This window comes from Dama dama, chromosome 23, assembly GCF_033118175.1.
Source record: "Dama dama isolate Ldn47 chromosome 23, ASM3311817v1, whole genome shotgun sequence".
NCBI lineage: Eukaryota > Metazoa > Chordata > Mammalia > Artiodactyla > Cervidae > Dama > Dama dama.
Genome location: NC_083703.1, coordinates 28,736,117 through 28,755,096, shown reverse-complemented (window position 1 = coordinate 28,755,096; position 18,980 = coordinate 28,736,117). Strand labels below are relative to the sequence as shown.

Here is an 18,980-nt window from a genome sequence, read left to right as displayed (position 1 = left end):
CGTTCAGTTTTTTTTCTTATTATAAGGATAGGAGTGATGATGTCTAAACTCCTTACATACCAGACCAGATCAAAATTACTTTTACATGTAATATCTGAAGACTGAATTCTGTAAAATGATCAAATGTGGCATTTTCATTTGCTCATTCATATTTCTTCATAGTTCCCATCTTTCTATTATTCCCATTAAGCCACACAAGGTAAAAGCATGGCCAAAATTCCAATGAAGTATAGTTAACTGGTAATCTAGAACAAGGCCTTTGAAGATGAAATTAATGGAACAAGACATGTGTAGATTTTACAAGTTGTTTACCAAACTGTTTGAGTCCACCCAAACAATAGCCTTAATTTAACTCCACCATATGAACTTGCCTTCACCTGCAGTCCTAATTACCAAGGAAACAATTTGATCCCAGACTTAATAAGCACATTCACACTGTTACTTCACATTGGGATCAGATTAATATTTTTACTTGAACAAAGCATAAGGGTATTGCCAGTAACTTAAGAGTGGAACCATTTGGTTTGTTTTCTATTTAGGATACTATAGAAATTTATCTACTCCAATATAAAGTAATAAGGAAAAAAATGTTAAACTAGAAACTATAAATAAGAAATTAAAATTTTAATAGTTATTTTAGAAATGTCTTAAACAAACATTCTCTGTGGGGTGAGGTAGGGAAATCTAAATTACTATTGAGTTTGTGCAATGTGTTCTATTGTAATGAAGCTGTAATTACCTGTTTTAATTCCTGTTTAAAAATATATTATATATATACACATATACACACACACACACACACAAACACACACACACACACGTCAGGTTTGTCTAGGAGAGAGTCTTAGGACAAAGCCAAACAGAGGAGATTTTAAACTTTTCTCTTAAATGTTTTAGTATATAGATACACAAGGACATTAATAACTTCTAAGGGTGGCCCAATATTAGCTCATCTTGGTAAACTAGATTTATAAAATATGGCAAAGCCCTATCTTTTCATCTTCCTAGAAAGAACAATTTCTAATTCAAACAACACTTACTGGTCTCTAATAAAGAGATTTTGCTTATATTCATGGAATTAACAAGACAGATCTGAATAAGTATTAAATTTATGTGAAGCTGAATACAGAAAACACATCCTGTGAAATTAGCTAACCACATATGAACAATGTGTAAGACTCATAAGGAAAATTTTATTTTGCAGTAACTATTTTTGTGATTATGAATATAGAGCCTGATCCAGGAAGAAAATTGATAGCCATTCTTTTTAGAAATTCATATACTATCTACTGTATAGTAGATAACATGTACCTGCATCACAAGGGAAGGAAAAGGGAACTTTACACTGTGGATGGTCACACGAAATCCAGTGAAACTAATGTATCTGCTTTGTGTAGGCCAGTAGTTTTTCACTTGTCCTGATGATCAAGTAAAAGCTCACAGGGCTCATCTGAAAAGAGCCACATCATAACTTTGGTGCTGTGCTTGAAATAAAACTTTAAGATATACACATATACACAACCCCAAATAGATCTGTCTTAAATGGATAAAGAAAGGTAACAATATAATTTATTTAAAAATACTTCAAAGACACTTTTCTCAATTAAATCTGTGACCACTTCATTTTTCCTGCCTCCCTAGAAGGTTCTAATCAGTGAGGCGTCTTCCATCTTATTACCACCTTTACTCCATCTATGATGTCATACGCTCATTACCTACATGAACAGTTCAGTGCTCACATCAATTATATATTAAAAACAATGAGCCTATTATCAGAAGAGTGGTACGCTGAAGATTCTATTTTGCGAGTTATGGAAATGTGCTGCAAAATGTCCTTTATAGAACGTGATTTTTCTTTCTCCTAAAATAAAAATAATGAGCCAAAATAGTTGCATGAAACAAATGACACAAAAGTACAACTCTTGGAGGAAAAAAAATGAGATTTACCAACAGCTTGGGGGAGGTGAAAGGTCAACACTTAAATGATACAGTCCGTAACATGAATCAGTAGTGTATCTATGTCGGGCAGAACTTCTCCACATTTGGGGCAAGAATGAATTGGAATATTCTGTTGCTGCTGCAGCCAGTTTCTATCCTCGGCTCCTGGGAAGAAGCATTAAATGAAATGTTAATCCATTCCTTCCATAGTGCAAGCAGTTTTTAATAACAGATGGTTAATTTTAATGTTTAGGTAAACTTTGTAATCAATACCTCATGGGAAATGAACATAGGCTTTTCAGTCTTTAACTGAAGTAATCTATATACGCAGAAAAAAAATCTCCAGAAGCAGTGCCTGCTTCCCTGTGATATTAGGATTTAGCCTCTATTCAAGGTTCTAGGTATATGAAAACATGTGGTTTCAGTTCCAGGTATAGGACAATACATGTTCTACTAAAAACTAGGATATTTGAGAGAAGAAAACAGATGAGGATGTAAGCGAAAGGGAAGGAGAGAATGTGGAAAGACAGCAAGCAGAACACTGAGAGGGATCCGGGAACAGTAGGTACCCTCTCAGAAATGGAGACAATAATTAGGGTCATTCAGCAGTTGTGTTTGAGCACCTGGGGCGGGGGGGAGAGGGATATAGACATCATGGGGACATCAGGCAAGAAAAGTGAGTGACAGAGGTGGGGTGTGTGAGAAGCGCCACAGTTGGTTTCCTGGGAGGGCAGAGAAGGGCTCAGACTGCTTGGTGCAGACAGGCTCCCCTGCTGAGATCAATTCCACATGTGAGAGGAGTTTTAAGAATGAAGAGTTATCCAGGCAAAGAAGAGTGAAGGGACTGAAGAAAGAGTCCTGTCATTTCCCTCAATGTTGGAGTTGGACTGAGGTTCAAGTCTAAATCAAAGAATGCTTGATGAATACCAGAAATCAAAACAATACTGTAAAACAAACATCAGCAATTAAAAATAAATATATAAAAAAGAATGCTCAAAACAAGACTTGACTGTTGGCAGGTCCCACATGTGCGAACCATACTCTGTGCAGGAAACGATTTCTGGCTCCCAGGACACCTCTTTGATCTGACCTTGCTGCACTGATGCAAACCATTTTTAGCTTTTTAGCATCTCCGCCCAGGTCGCTAGACTTGTTCAGGTCCCCCCAAATGTTTGTTTTTGCAGATGATAGTGGAGGTAACGTTTAAAATTATTATCTACTTCTGAGCATATTATTTGAATTGAATAACACGGGAGACTATTATGGATAGTTTGTGTCCAGCAAACTATAGAAGCAACTTTGAATAGAAATACTGATCATAAGGCATGATTTCTGAAGCAGTGGGCTTGTTAATGGTCTCATTGTTTTAGATTAGGGGCAGTAAACTTTTCCTGTAAAGGGCCGGAGAATAAGTATTCCAGGCTTTACAGGTCATAAATTTCTGGCATAACTACTCAACTCTGCCATTGTTGCAAGAAAGTAGCCAGACAGTAATGTCAACAAGAGGGCAGGACTATGTTGCAATAAAACTTTACTTATTCAAACAGCTGACAGACCAGTTTTGGCCTGTAGGCTGCAGTTTGTCAAAATCTGCTCTAGATGACAACCAGCCACTTACCAGGGACTGTTAATTCATCCCTTTAAACTTTATGGCATCCGTTGGCACCTTTCTTTTTGTCCTGAAACCTTATTTAGGTTTCAAGATGCAGACTTGGGCTGTTGTATCACTCAGCTAATGGTTCCCTCCACCTCCTGGCTCTTCACTGTAAAATAAGCTTAGTCAGTTTTCCTTATTTATGCACCACACTCATTTCTGCCTTTGCCCTTTTATTCTTATACAGAAGTTATGGCTTCCAGGTGAAGCTTACAGTCACATCTTTCCAAGGCCTTTCTCAAGCCTCCCGGCCCTCTGGTGTCATCCTTTCCTCTTATCTCCAGCACTATTGTTTCTGTCCCTTACTTGTTATATTATGAATTCATCTTGTTACATGCATATCCTGTCCAACTAGACCACAGGCCTTCACGGATCTGACCGTGCTTTATGCTCGCCTGTTCCCTCATGCTCAGCTAAGTGCCCTAGGCCAGAGAAGACACTTACATGGCTGCAGAGGACAACCACAATGAAATAACACTGAGAGGAGTTACACTGTTTAAGGCTGCTTTGTTAGGAAACAAACAAAAAATTTTAGGACAATCTCTGTTTGGAATATTGTCACTTATACGACCAAAAACTTATTAGGATAATTATGAATATATTTGTATTTTGTGGTGAGTTTTAGATTATAAATATAAGCCAAAGAGTGTTTGGTCAGTTTTTTTTTTTCCTAAGTGTAAATAGATATTTGCCTTATATAGTTATGAGAAAGAAAAAATTTCCTGAGAAATCTAGGTGTAAGAACTGTCCTTTTTTTGAACCAAGACAATCTTGGAGGTACTTATAGATAGGAGATATATGGGTATTCCTAGGATATTTAAATTCAGCTTAGAGAAAAGGCCTGGCAGTGCACGAGTGGGTAGATGCCGCTTTCTCTTCTGATCCTAAAAAATGCCCAAGGCTGATATTTAGACCAGTGTGTATGCTCCTGCTCGGTACCCCCACCACCACCAGGTGGTGCTAGTGGTAAAGAACCTGCCTGCCAATGTTCAGTCCCTGGGTTAGGAAGATCCCCTGGAGGAGGACATGGCAACCCACTCCAGTATCCTTGCCTGGAATATCCCATGGATTGAGGAGCCTGGCCAGCTACAGTCCTTAGGGTTGCAAAGAGTCGGATACAACTGAAGTGACTTAGCATGCACTGTGCTCCTGCCTATGCCCCATGAATACTATATGTATCTTTTTGGAATTTTTTTTAATGTGTATTTTTAACCTGAATCACTACCTCTAATATTTACTTTAATCTATTTTTTCCTGTAGCAGGACTTTGGCAGGGGCATTGGCAGAGACAGGCGGTAGAAGGGATGCTCAGAAAACTTTTGCTACAATTTAACAGTGAACTATACATACTATATTGCTTCCTTGCTGTTGATAATCACACTGATAGCTCCATTTCAATGGTCAGTTGGTATGTGGAAGGGATTCAGACTGATCTAGCAATAAAAAATTAAGAATCAGTTTTATGTAAAATTTAGATAACATCTTTTTTTTTGATAACATCTAATCAAATCAGATAACATCTGATTCTATTCTTAGTGGCATTGCTATTAACCTTTCATCTAGCTATGTCAGTCTTTGATCCTTTGACTATTATGTTTTTTCCTATCTAGACTCAAGGATAATACGTCCCTTTCAGTGACATAATTTACTGTAAATGACAGAACATTATTCTTGGAGTATTAAAACCATGTAATAAACACAGCACTATATTTTGATTAAATATTATGATCAATTTCACTCAGGGAATTAAAATCTGGATATAGAACATAGTGACAGGCTTATTACATGCAGTACTGTGTAGTGGCGAAGAGTTAGATAACCTTGGGCTCCATGTTCAGCTCTGCCCCTTAGAAGCCTTGTGATCCTGGGTTATTGAACCGTGTCTTCTGGAAGATGGTGATACAATATACCTGATGGAATTTTGTAAGGATCAGATGAAGTAATTTGTATGAAGTGATCAGCATAGCACCAGCACACAGTAAACTCTCAATAAATGATAACCTTACTATATGCATAACACCAGGTATTGGGTGAGGATATCAGCTCTGCAGGGGCTTATTTAATAGAGTACTTAAATGCATATTTAGAATACATAAGTAACTATAAAATAGCAGATAAGTACTGGAACAGAAATAAAGTATTTTGGAAATTGAGGAGGGAAAGGTCACATTTTGTTGGATTCATGGGGATGGTATTTGAAATGGGTTTTAAAGATGGGGTAAGAGTTCACTGGAAAGAGACTGTAGGAATAAGGAAGGGCCTCTATATGAAGGATACTACATAAGCAAGTACACATAGGTGTATAAGTTTAGGACAAGTTCAAGGAACAGGGAGTGATTCTGTTGGCTAATATCCATAGGGGAACAGCGTGAGAGAAGGCTTAGAATTTTGGCTATGCCAGGTGCTAACTGCCAATGTGAAGAGTCTGGTCTGGATTCAGGAGGGAATGGATGGAGTTTGGGGTACTCTGGAAATAAGACTGATTTTTGCTGTATTTTTGGTAACTTGACCTAGAATATATAGAATGTAGTGAGATTTTAGTGTATATAGAATGTAGTGAAATTTTCCTTCAAGCATCTTCTTCACAGGATAGCAAACCCATGGAACCTCTACCACTTGGCATCACACATGACTCACCTCTTTGAACGAGATAAGCCTGCTGGTCAGCGTCACTTGCTCTCGCCCCGTGACGGCTCTGCATTTCCATCAAGGTCTGCCTGCTGGGATAAAAAGCAATGCTATCTGCGAAACCTTGAAATATGACAACATTAAGCAGGCATTCAACACAGGTGTGAGAAAAAAGAGGTAAACTACAAAGCCAAGGTTCACAGAAACCAGAACTTATGAGTAATTTGAGTTTTAAATATCACTGGCACTAGGACACAATGTAGTAAATATGATTTTTTAAAAATCAGGAAATAAACAGAATGTCAATCAATGGGGAATAGGTTGGAAAAAAGTGGCATATTTCTAAAGCAGGACACAACAAAGCAAATAATGAATTAAATCTGCATATACATACACACACACATATATATATATATATATATATATATATAGTTCAAAATCAGTTATATATATAAAACAAATTGCAGAATAATACCTTTAGTGACCATTCTGTAACCTATGCACCTTGCTTTATGAAATTAATATTACCTTGTTTTAAGATATTATATAGGTGTGTGTATATATGCAAAAATACAAAAGAGCTGGAGATGCTACACACGAGTTCCAGGCACTGTGGGAGAGGGAGAGAGGATGATACTGAGGGATAGGGAGAAAGGAGACTGCAACTTCATCTACAGTTCTTCTTTTTATAAAAATATACTTGAAGCAAATAAAAGAAGTATTAGTAACTGTCAATCCTCGATGGGTACATATTGGCTTCCTTGGTGGCTCAAATGGTAAAGAATCCACCTGCAATGCAGGAGACCTGGGTTTGATCCCTGGGTCAGAAAGACCCCGTCAAGAAGGAAATGGCAAGCCACTCCAGTATTCCTGCCTGGAGAATTCCATGGACAGGGGAGCCTGGTGGGCTCCATGGGTCCATGGGGTTGCAAAGGGTCAGACATGACTGAGCAACTAACATACACACACTGGTGTGTGTTATTTTATTCTCTGTATTTTTCTGTTTCTTACTCCTCTATATTTTGTTCTCAAAAGGAAATTTTTAAAGATAGAAGTAATTTTAGCAGTATTTTCTTGTAAAACATATTACAGAATTACTTAAAGTATTAGGAATGTTTCATCCATGACAATGGCAGGATATGACTGGAACCCATATTATCATGCTTTTACAATTTATCTAGAAGCAGAAACTCAATCAGGTTCCCACAAGATACTGCCTAGCCTTTTAAAGCAAACCAAGTATCAGGAACACTGTCAGGCCAGGAGTACTCAAAGTGAGTCTTATAGCTCAAACAGCTAAAATACTGTGGGTCCCTCTCCTACAACCTGGGTGATCTGTGCTCCAAGTCTTCCCCTCATTTACCTGCCTCCATCTTCGAAATCATTGTTTTCTTTCAGCAGAACTGCCAGCTGCAATGCCAGCTGCTCCTTTTCTTCATGAATCTTCTCTCTTGCTGCTCTTTCAGCATGAAAATCAGAACAATAAACCTCCATCTGTTAGAGGGAAAAAAAAGAGAGAAGTTACTACCCAGACAAATGTGGATTCTCTACAGCCTACCTGCTGATAAGTGGAAGAGGCTGTGCTACATCCTGTGACATGTCTTACAAATATTAATAACAGGTACATGCTCCTGCTAGAAACCAGCGTAATGACCGTGACCATGTGAGTGAGCCATCTTGAAAATAGAGCTTCAAGTCCATCCTCAGTGCAGCCTCATGAGAGACCCTGAGTCAGAATCACCCAGCTAAGCTGCTCCTGGATTCCAGATCCATAGCAACTGAGAAAATAAATGCTTGTTGCTTTAGCAGCTTCATTAGAATAATCTGTTACCTCTAAATAAATAAATATTATGCTATAATATGTGATTTCTTCACTGTTATAAAATTATAAAGTAAAAATGAATGCCTTAATAGTGAACTGAGCATTATTTTAATACCAGTTTTTAACTTTCTGTATTTTCAATTAGGTTTTCCTTTTCAGATTTAGCGGTTCTAGGATATTTTTTTTATCTATTATTTAAAAAAGTTAATAAACATTTGAATATTCTAATCACAATTTTAGTTGCCAAAAAAAGTATGAAATAGATCATTTTAAGGGACTTCCTGCCATCTGTGAGTGCTCTAACATTTTATGGTTTTCATTGGTAGATCATGGGCTTTTTTTTTGAGTCAGACATAAATCTGAGTTAGGATCTCATTTCCATCACATCATTAGGTTTGAGCCAGTAAGAACTAAGCCTTTGTTTTGTCCATCTCTATATCCCCAACAATGAAAACTGTGTCTGACATTAATTATAAGTGCTCAAAAAAAGAGTATCCATCAAAACAAAGCAAACATCTCCGTATAGACCGTGGTAAAAGTACATGGCTCCAGGGTCAGGCTCAATCAAAGGAAATGCCTGAAAAAGCTCAAAGTGAAATTTTATTCCTGTAGAAATAAAACCAAAGCCGTGAAAAGTGAAAGTTGCTAGTCAGGTCCGACTCTTTGAGACCCTGTGAGATATACAGTCCATGGAGTTCTCCAGGCCAGAATACTGGAGTGGGTAGCCCTTCCCTTCTCCAGAGGATCATCCTAACCCAGGGATTGAACCCAGGTCTCCCACATCACAGGTATATTCTTTACCAGGTAAGACACCAGGGAAACCCCAGAATACTGGAGTGGATAGCCTATCCCTCCCTTCTCCAGCGGATCTTCCCGACCCAGGAATTGAACCAGGGTCTCTTGCATTGCAGGTGGATTCTTTACCAGCTGCGCTATCAGGGAAGCCTATAACTACAGTATCAGGCCCAGTCAAAGAAAATACCTAAAAGAGCTCAGGTTGAAATTCTATTCCTATAGAAATAAAACTAAACCTGTAAGTCCATTCAACCACTCCTGTATTTCACTAGGCCAGCCACTATGGGCAGCAGGTAATGAGTATGTATATAGGGAATAGTAAACTTCTGGTATTGTTACATTGAAAATAATCTGTTTATCAGTTTGGCAAATGTTTAAAAGAGTAATGCAAGGATGTAGGGAAATAGGGGCTTTCAGCTACTTTTGGTGAGTAAAAAATTTTGATTATGCACTTCCGGAAGACAACTTGGAAATAGTTATTTAACTTAAAAACAATCTAACCCAATGACCCAACCGTTCCATTTCTGTATCTTACTAGAGATTCCACAAAAGCACAAAGATATACATACAAGAATATTCAGTTCAACATTGTTGATAAAAAGCAAAAATATTGGTACAACCTACATGTCCATTAATAGAGGGCTGGTTAAATATATCAGGGTAATGCACACTTTGGACACCATACAACTATTTTAAAAAGTACATATGGCTGTGAGTAATAACATGGAGAGATATCCAATATAGATCAGGAATGAAAAAGTAGTACAATATGTATGGCATGATCCTGGTTTTAATTACACAAGCAATGAGGTGGTAGGAAGACTAACTCTACCAGAAATCAAAACATTTGATTATTTGTGAGACAGTATGTACCAGACCAACAATGTACAAACAGACCAATTGAACAGTGTAGAATCCAGAAATAGACCTGTGGGTACATTGACATAATATGTGACAAAGAGGGCAACAGAGTCCTTAAGAAAAGACAACCTTTTAAATAAATGGTGCTAAATGAATAGGATATTCATGTAGAAAAAAAAAATATGAATCTTTACCCTTACTTCACTGCATATAGAAAAGCTAATTTCAGATATTTTTGTATCTTAATGTAAAAGACAAAACTATAAATCTTTTAGAAGTCAACATAGGAGAATATATTCATAGCCTTGAGGTAATGAAAGCATTTAAAACAGGACACAGAAGTACTATCATCATAAATGAAGAGACTGATAAACTAGACTACATTAAAATTAAGAATTCCGTTCATCAAAAGACATGCTCATGAGAGTAGAAAGGCAAATCAGAGTGAAGAAATCTGCCAAAAACACTGGCAAGGGCTTATATCTGGAATATATAAAGAACTCCTATAAAATTAAGAAAAAGCCAGCAAACCAGAAGAAAACTGGGCAAAGACCTGATCAGGCACTTCACAAAAGGAGATCCTTAAAAGGCCAGTAAACATTTCAAAAAGTACATGTTCAAACCAGCAGGGAAACGCAAATTAAATGAGACACCATTATAAACTCATCAGAATGTTTAAAAATTAAAATACTGATAATACAAGTATGGGTCAAGGTGGATATAGAGCAATAGGAACTCTCTGCTGATGGGAGTGAAAACTGGTAGGTACGTCCACTCTGGAAACCTCTTTGGCATTATCAGTGAACAGTGAGTAACCTGCCTACTCTAGGAACAAGCAGTTTTGCTCCTAGGTGTGCACCCAACAGAAATGAATGCACAGGTGAATAAACAGACTTGCATAAGAATGTCAGAGCAACATTAAACATCATTCCCAAGCTGGGAATGATCCAGCTGTCCATCAACTGTAGAATGGATGAATTTAATGAGCAGTACACTTAAAAGTGTGGTATGCTTTCCACATGTGATAAACTTTAGTAAAAAGGTTTTTAAAAAATATATTAGTGGAAATAGTGTAATATCAAAAATACGTATTTCAGCACCACCACTCTCCTGTTTGAGGATATAGTCAAGGTTGGCCCCCCTAGGCTCCCGCTTGGGAACAGGCTACCTGAGCCCTGAGGACGGCCATGGTCTCCAGGTCCTTCTCCTGCTTGGCGATGGTCTGCTTCATCCCATCCATTTGGAGCTGCTTGGAAGCCAGGGCCTTCTCTGCCAGTTCCAGCTTCCCACTCAGTTCCTGCAGCACCACCTTATCCACTTTTTCTGACTGAAAAAGATAAGCTTATTCTGGACTTGGTTTTGAAATAATTCAACCTATTTTAGTAAAATGTAACATGAAGGCTTAAATTAAAAATTTACTAGGTCTTCAGAGAGGAACCATATTCTAGGAAAATTAAATGAAAAACAAAGTATATTTCTAAGAATATAAACTCAAAGATCCCTTCTAATTCAAAGCTCCCCTGCTCTTTACTTATTGCCGCTTTACTGAGGTAAAACTGACAAAATTGTAAAATATTTGAAGTGTAAAATGTGATGATTTGATATACAAATACACTGTGAAAAGGTTCCCCCGATTGGGTTAATTAACTCATCTCTCATCTGACATATCTATCCATGGTGTTTAAACTATCACACCATGCTGGGGACATTATTACTAAGTTAAGTTGCAGCCCAGTAAGTCCAGGGTCTCAAGTTCACTGACAGAGGCAAGCTAGCCTTGAGAGAGCTCCCAGCAGCAGTCTCACTATACATCCATTACTCATGTAGGAGCCCATACTCAGCTCTCCTGCAAACTCACCCACCATTAGAAATGCTAACAGCTTACTTCATGACCATAAGACGTGCACCCCATCTTTGACTACACGGCAAATTATACATATGCGGCAGGAGTTATGAACACAAGAAATCAATTACTGATATAAATGGAAAAAAACCTTTGAAACCAGACTTAGTTAAGGATTAACACAACTACCTCACATATTTACATAAAACGTTCAGTAGTTCCATTCACTACTAGGCTATGAAAGTAATTTTTTTTTCTATGAGTACCTCTCTCCTTTTTAGTTCCTCAATTGTCTTCAGTGCATTATTGTATTCTTGAAGAAGCCTGTTGTGTGTCAACTGTAGAGTGCCTAATTTGGACCTATTTAAAAAGAAATTAAAAAGGAAATCTTGGGGAAAATACATAGAAACTTAGTCTTGCCTCCCAACTTTCTTCTGAACACTCAAGTAGCAAAATCTCTTCCACCTTTATAATCCTGCCACCTACTAGCATATTCTCACTCTCAAAGAAAATGATTTTTCTTCAAATAATCAAGATAGATTACAAATTATTTTCATAATTGTTAAAATAAAAAATTTTATCTCTTCAAAAAGGTCTAATTCTCCTTCAAATAAACAAAATACAAAAAATAAATTTATCCTCAAATCCTGATTCCAATCGCGTAAAACTGCTCTTGTATCTTCTTTCAAGCAAGTAGCCATCCAGTCATTGCACACTCACTTTTCATCTTCTGTTTTAGCTTGTTCCATTTTGATTTCTGATCGCATGCTTTCTACTTGGAGCTCTAATTTTTTGTTTTTATAAACCAGCTCTTGTTTTTCATTCAGTTCTGATGGGCTTGCAGAATTTTTCCTTTCAAGGGCCTGACATCTAAGAAAGAGCAAAATTTCATGAGGACAAACAATGCTCCTTCACATTTCTCAGTGGCTTCTAAACAGATTCTCAGATTATGTAGCAAATACAAAGAATTTCATGATGATATTGTTCAAAAATTTAACAGTACAAAATTAAATATTTTATCCTTCCTGCTTTTTTACTAGAAGTGTTTCTGAACTGTTATGACTGAATATAAAAATACACAGATTTTTATAAAAGAAATTTATAGGCTCAAGTACAAAAAATATGGTTTCTGATAAAGATTCAGTAGGAGAGAAGGAAGTGTTTTAAGTCCTGTTAAAGATCAGAATGAGAATTTCAATGTAACAAGAGCAAAATGAGCCAATGACTGCTGTGGGTAAGGCATTAATGCAAAAAGCATGTTAAACATTAGCTTACTTAATACAAAGTTTGAGTTATGACACACAGTTTACAGATGATAAAACTGAGGCACAGAGAGGTTAAATAAATAACTTGTCCAAGATATTACCACAAATAAGGGGTAAATCTGTATTTCAACCTGGGTCTGTTTATCCAAAGTCTTTTGCATCAGCTGCTATGCTGTCCATAATACTGTATAGCCTTGGTCAGTGTAACTCCACAGAAACATACATTTGTATATTGTGCTGGAAATATGCTTGCCAATTAATCTAAGAGAACAACATCAACTTAGCTTTTCTAAATTTGGGGCAACTCCTTACATCAAGAGAAACAAGCAGATGCAAAATTCTCTCAATTTAGATATTAGCCCTCATAACTGATAGAAAATCAAGTTTTTTTTTTCTCCCTAAATAAATCTCACTCAGGTTCTTCTTGCCCTTCGTAGCTTTCTTTTATGTTTGTTCACATCAATTTTGTCAGCTTACATAAGTCACAGGAAGTCTGGCTTACTGTTTTTTCCAGGTCCTCATATATGCTTAAAAGGCCCCCGAAAAGCAGAATCAGAGTCCCCTGGGTCCATTCCCCCAAGGACTTCATGGTTACATATTAACCGGAACATTGGTGTTTTCTGAATTCATATTTCAATTAGGTGTCTTTTCCTTTTACTCAGTAACACAGTAACAACATGATGTTTTTGTATATTAACATATTTTGTTAAACAGTACACTTTTTGAAGTGGGGGGTAAACATTATCTCTCATTCTTACTTTTCTTGAAGTCTCTTCTTCATTAGCTCAGCTTCACTGAGTTTCGTGTGAGCTTCCTGAAGCTCCTTAAACAGGGTTGTCACCTGAAGGTTCAGTGTTTCCACTTCACTTCCAATCTGTCATCCAGGAAATCCAAACATGCACTTATTAGAACTTAAATGAACCTCTTTGTGAGGAAACTGTATGAACCACTGGCGTCCAACTAAGACTGTGAACTGATTAAACTTTTGGCACTTAATGCCCCAAATATCTGGAGAAGGCAATGGCACCCCACTCCAGTACTCTTGCCTGGAAAATCCCATGGACAGAGGAGCCTGGTAGGCTGCAGTCCGTGGGGTCGCTAGGAGTCAGACACGACTGAGCGACTTCACTTTCACTTTTCACTTTCATGCACTGGCGAAGGAAATGGCAACTCCCTGGAGAATCCCAGGGAGATTCAACCCAAATGGAGAATCCCAGGGATGGGGGAGCCTGGTGGGCTGCCGTCTGTGGGGTCGCACAGAGTCGGACACCACTGAAGTGACTTAGCACAGCAGCAGCACCAAATATCTTGTATGGAAAGAAAAGAAAAAGCTTTGGATACAACTCTGTTTCCCCACAGAGCATTAACTGATCAATTTGGATACTCTTGTGATAATGCCTTTATCATAATCAAATGGACCCTGACCACACTTCAGGGGATCATAGGTCACGGTGCTGTCAAAGCACAATCTGCTTCACCCACCTAGCAGCTCACGCCCACATTCCCTCACTGTTTCGTGTTTCTAGCTTACTCAGCTGTTCTCACTGTACTGGCTTCTTCCTGGCAGCTCCAGAAGTTTGGTCAATGAGTTTTACTGTGCCAGGGAAGTCTCAATACTTCTCTATCATTAGTTGTTGATTAGTTTTGGTCTCTTCATCTGAGTTTTTAACATATTCTCCATTCTCTTGAAGGCAGGGGACTCAGCTCAGAGCGTGGCATACAGCAGGCATCTGATACAGGCTTGCTGAGTAATTTAGCTAAAGTGAGTGTTTCATGTAAACGCCTTTCTTGTGGGCTACTGTGGGTCTTACAACTTCCTGCCCTCATCACCTTTCCCTAAGCTTCCGACCGCGTTCGCAGGTTACAAGGCATGTTTCTGAGCTGTCACACAAGTGTATATAAATATGTATGTAAACAAATGTCTCTCTTGTTCAAACTATTATATTCAAATGAGTAGTGGGAGAGAACAAAGACCCTTCAATTCTACCTGAAGTTTCTGGATCATATACTCAAATGATTTCATTATATATTGGACAAAATTCCTTTCTCAATTTGTGGGCCTGTTTACTTAGAAATTCTGGAGAGGAAATCAGTCAAGAAGAGATAAAGGAGTGATTTCCTAGAATCACTGGGATAGGAATACATCTCACTGCAATTTACGGTGAATGAAATTCAGATCAGGACAAGGAAACAAGAGAGAAATAGAAAATATTCAACATGAAAAACTGTTTCTCTATTTCTAAAGCCACACATCACACGACGTGGCTCCTGTGCCCTCACTACCCTCCATCCACTGAGAGTGTGGTAACCGTCTTGGACTCTGAGTACCCACAGTTTTGGTGTCTTTCTCCTCTTCTTTCTCTTGTTCTGTGTGCTCCTCTGTCTGGGTCTCAGTCTCAGAATGATCCTTGGCTTTCTTTTCAAAATCAGAAATTCTAAAAAAATTACAGAATATAGAAAAGTTACCTTTTCTTTGGCTTCCAGAGGAATAACAATTGCAGAAGCATTAAAAAGAACATTGTCTAAAATTTGGATAAAGGATGAACGTTTTCAAAAATCTCTTCATATGCTATATATTAGCTCTGGTTTTGCTTTCAACCAGATACTGGCTGGAACCAATTTAAGGGATGAATGCACATGGAGGTATAAGATGGGTATAATTTATCTTGAACACTGAAAAACACTGCCCTTTTCCACATCACTGAAATGCACAGAACTGTTTTTTTAATTTGTATTTTTATGTGTGTATGCACATGTGCTTACGTGAGAGTGGGTGCCTCTTTATAAGGATTCAGCAGAGAGGGAATCTTTATACTTGTTATAAGAAGATGCATCTAAGTTTATGAGGTCCTAAAACAAATATAGCAATATTCTTATACTGAATCAAAATCATATGAAAACCACCTCAATACAAATGGAATAAAAAGAAACTTGTGGTTAAAGATGGTAGATTAAATATATGCATGTAATTTTTCTCTCACCCTCAATGCCACTAAAATGACTTTGGAAGAAGAACATTCAAAGGAACTGCACCGCCCCTCTACCCCTGCCCCGCAAAAAACAGAAGATGAAAGTTGGTCAAATATATCAGAAAGCAGAAAAAGACAGCAAGAGTGAAGGGTGAGGAGGCAGGGGGAGGAAGAAAGAGATAAGGAAAGGGACAAATGGCAAAGAGGAACACCAAGTTAAGAAAATGAGAGGACTGGTTCAGGAGTTCAATTCAAAATAATAGTAGTTGCTAGAATGAGAGAACAGAGAAAACTGAGGGTAATTAAGTCAAGATCATTTTTCAAGAACTGAAGGATGAATGAGGCCAAGAACGTCCAGAACAAATGGATGAAAACAGGCCCCTCACCAAAGCACATATGAGATGTCAGAAAACTTGGGATGGAGCAAAGAACCTTTGGGGGAGAGGACAAACAAAAGAAGTTTTATGCCAAAAGATCAAGAATCAAAATGGCAATGAATTTCTCAGCCTTAACACCAGAGGCCAGAAGACAATGAAGTACTAATGCTTTCAAAATTTGGCGGGAAAATTATATCCAATATATCAATAGAATTCTGTATCTAGCAAAACTATCTGTTAAGTAAAAAGTTAGAAAGAGAGATTTTCAGAAATGCAGATTTCAGAAAATATCCTCCCCATATATTCTTTCTTAGTAAGTTAGTGGAGATATTTAAAGACATTTAGTGAGTAAGAAAACTGGATACAGAAAACAGGTGATCCAAAAGAGCAGAGCTGAAGGAATTCCACAAGTGGCCAAAGAGAGGTCCCAAGGTAACTGCAGTAGAACAGGACCTAGACAGCAACCAGGCCGACTCTCAAGAAGAGGAAACTATTAGACTACTAACACGTTTGCATGTCACTGAGATTTCCTCACTGGGGAAGGGTATGGTGAACTAAGCAAATTTTTAAATGTAATTTTGCATAGAGTTTTTTTGCTTTTGTTTTTTAAAGTATTAGAAAGGAAAAGTGGTCAAGGAATAGAGCAGAGCTCAACAGAGAACTGTGCACGCATGTGTGCATATGTTTGCATAATAATAATAATAATAAAAAACACTGAGTAGTGATCTAACTAAATGTCAATACAATCAGTTCTGGAGTAGGGTGGTGTAGCATGCGATGGGAATAAGGGTCCAGAAGTGCGTGTGGTGACAATGGTGGGAGTCAAAAGCAGTTAAATTCTCTTCCTTCATAGTTGGGAGGTCAATAGATTATGTCTAAGATAGGGGAAAATTTTTTTTGAGTAGTGATTTAATCTTGATCTATGGGAGTATCAAAAGAACCAGCTAAATAAGTTGTAAGCCAGGACTTCCCTGGTGGTCCAGTGGTTAAGACTCTGCCCTCCAATCAATGCAGGGGGCATGGAATCAATCCCTAGTTGGGGAACTAAGGTCCCATGTGCTGTGGAGTATAGCCAAAAGTTAAAAAAATGATCAAAAAAATATGTTATAAGTGGTTAAGAAGCAGGAGAAGGAAGTGGTGGGGGTGGGGTGGGGGTGTGTGACTAGCCAAAGTACTACTACTATCTTTCCATAAAAAGCCTGTGGAGCAACCAATTCTTTAAACTATGTGAATGCAAAAATGATTTTTTAAAAAGAACTTAATGATAATACAAAATAAACAAACAGCATTGGTATCTGTTGCAAACTGCCAAACCTAATTGGTGCACAGGCACCGTCTCTAGAGCTGGTTGGTGCAGGGTGGAAGGATGGGCCTTCATCATACCACTCACAAATGATGCAGGCTTCCGACCCACCTGTGAATTTCAACTTAAGTTTCTAGGGCAAATTTTCATCTTGGGCTGACTTTTTCCTGCCCCCTCTCTTGTTATCTTGGGCCATATTTCATATACAATTTCCCTCTCCTTCCTGGCTATCAATTTACGTTTGTTCAGAAGACACAAATTACACAAAATATGAATCCTGACAAACAGTGAAAGAAAAACAAGTCTACTATCCCCTCTCCCCACCTATCACCTAAAATTTTTCAATTTCTCTTATTTCTCACGACTAATGAAAACAGTTGAAGACTGACTTACATATTTGAGAAAAAGACATGTTAGGTCTTGTGATGTCTTTTTATCATATCCTGCACAGTAAATCAAGTCAGGTGATATATCAGTGATTTTATTGCTTGGTTTCAGTCTGACCTTAGCCAAGAGGTTGTCCTAACACAGACATGGAGAACACTGGTCCTGGCAACCGATCGCTGACTTACCAGGTGTTAAAAACTGCAAGAAGTCTGACTCACAAAGTGGAAATTTAATGTTATTGAGAAAGGGTAAGAGGGGGAAACACCCATCTCAAAGGTAGGCCTGACTTCCTAGCCAGACAGAGTTACAACGCCAGACAGAGAGCTATCATTATTTTGAAAGCAGGAATTATATATTAGATCATATGAAAGATCAGGATGTATAATCAGCAAATTCCTAAGTTTACACTTTTATTATTAAAGTTAATCATGTTGTCTGAGGAAGGATGAATTAGCAGCTAAACTTGACTTCTTTGAATGCTGTACAGAACTCAGGAGGGTAAATGTGCCAATGAAACAGAAACGTACTGATTACTCATTAATATTAAAGGTCTTTTTCCAAAGCAAAACATCTTCCTTTTAAAAAATCAGCTGTACCTATAATAACTGAGGTGTAAAATGAATGCTTTTACTTATTTATTTTTCTGTGCATCATTACTCAGTTTGGGGACTTATCAAAGAGGCAGGACAAATGTTTTACTCAATTAGAATACATAGTATTAGTTGCCTGGAAATTGACCTCTGAACTTTTCTATTAAGACAGTGGTAGGATACGGGGTACAGAGAAGGCAATGGCACCCTACTCCAGTACTCTTGCCTGGAAAATCTCATGGATGCAGGAGCATGGTGGGCTGCAGTCCATGGGGGTCTCGAAGAATCGGACACGACTGAGCGACTTCACTTTCACTTTTCACTTTCATGAACTGCAGAAGGAAATGGCAACCCACTCCAGTGTTCTTGCCTGGAGAATCCCAGGGACAGGGGAGCCTGGTGGGCTGCCACCTATGGGGTCGCACAGAGTCAGATTCGACTGAAGTGACTTAGCAGCAGCAGCAGGATACAGGGTCAGTTCAGTTCAGTCGCTCAGTCATGTCCAACTCTTTGCGACCCCATGAATTGCAGCACGCCAGGCGTCCCTG

At 38.1% G+C, this 18,980-nt stretch overlaps 1 protein-coding gene across 5 annotated transcripts in view; it reads right to left on the bottom strand.

Moving 5' to 3' along the window:
- Window positions 1-454: 454 nt before the first annotated feature.
- The window catches only part of OPTN (optineurin), a 40,137-nt gene continuing 21,611 nt past the window's right edge, over window positions 455-18,980 (bottom strand). Inside the window, exons 7-15 of one of the 5 annotated variants that reach the window (XM_061126229.1) lie at window positions 15,139-15,241; window positions 13,565-13,680; window positions 12,262-12,411; window positions 11,808-11,901; window positions 10,867-11,025; window positions 7,584-7,714; window positions 6,230-6,312; window positions 1,948-2,103; window positions 455-1,450 (exon numbers count right to left, since the gene is read on the bottom strand). In XM_061126229.1, the coding sequence (XP_060982212.1) occupies window positions 1,979-2,103; window positions 6,230-6,312; window positions 7,584-7,714; window positions 10,867-11,025; window positions 11,808-11,901; window positions 12,262-12,411; window positions 13,565-13,680; window positions 15,139-15,241 (961 nt within the window). In that variant the 3' untranslated portion in view covers window positions 455-1,450; window positions 1,948-1,978. Of the gene's footprint in view, window positions 1,451-1,922; window positions 2,104-4,942; window positions 5,026-6,229; window positions 6,313-7,583; window positions 7,715-10,866; window positions 11,026-11,807; window positions 11,902-12,261; window positions 12,412-13,564; window positions 13,681-15,138; window positions 15,242-18,980 lie in introns of those variants that run through there. The other 4 variants (XR_009690022.1, XR_009690023.1, XM_061126230.1 and 1 more) reach the window with 4 other exon arrangements.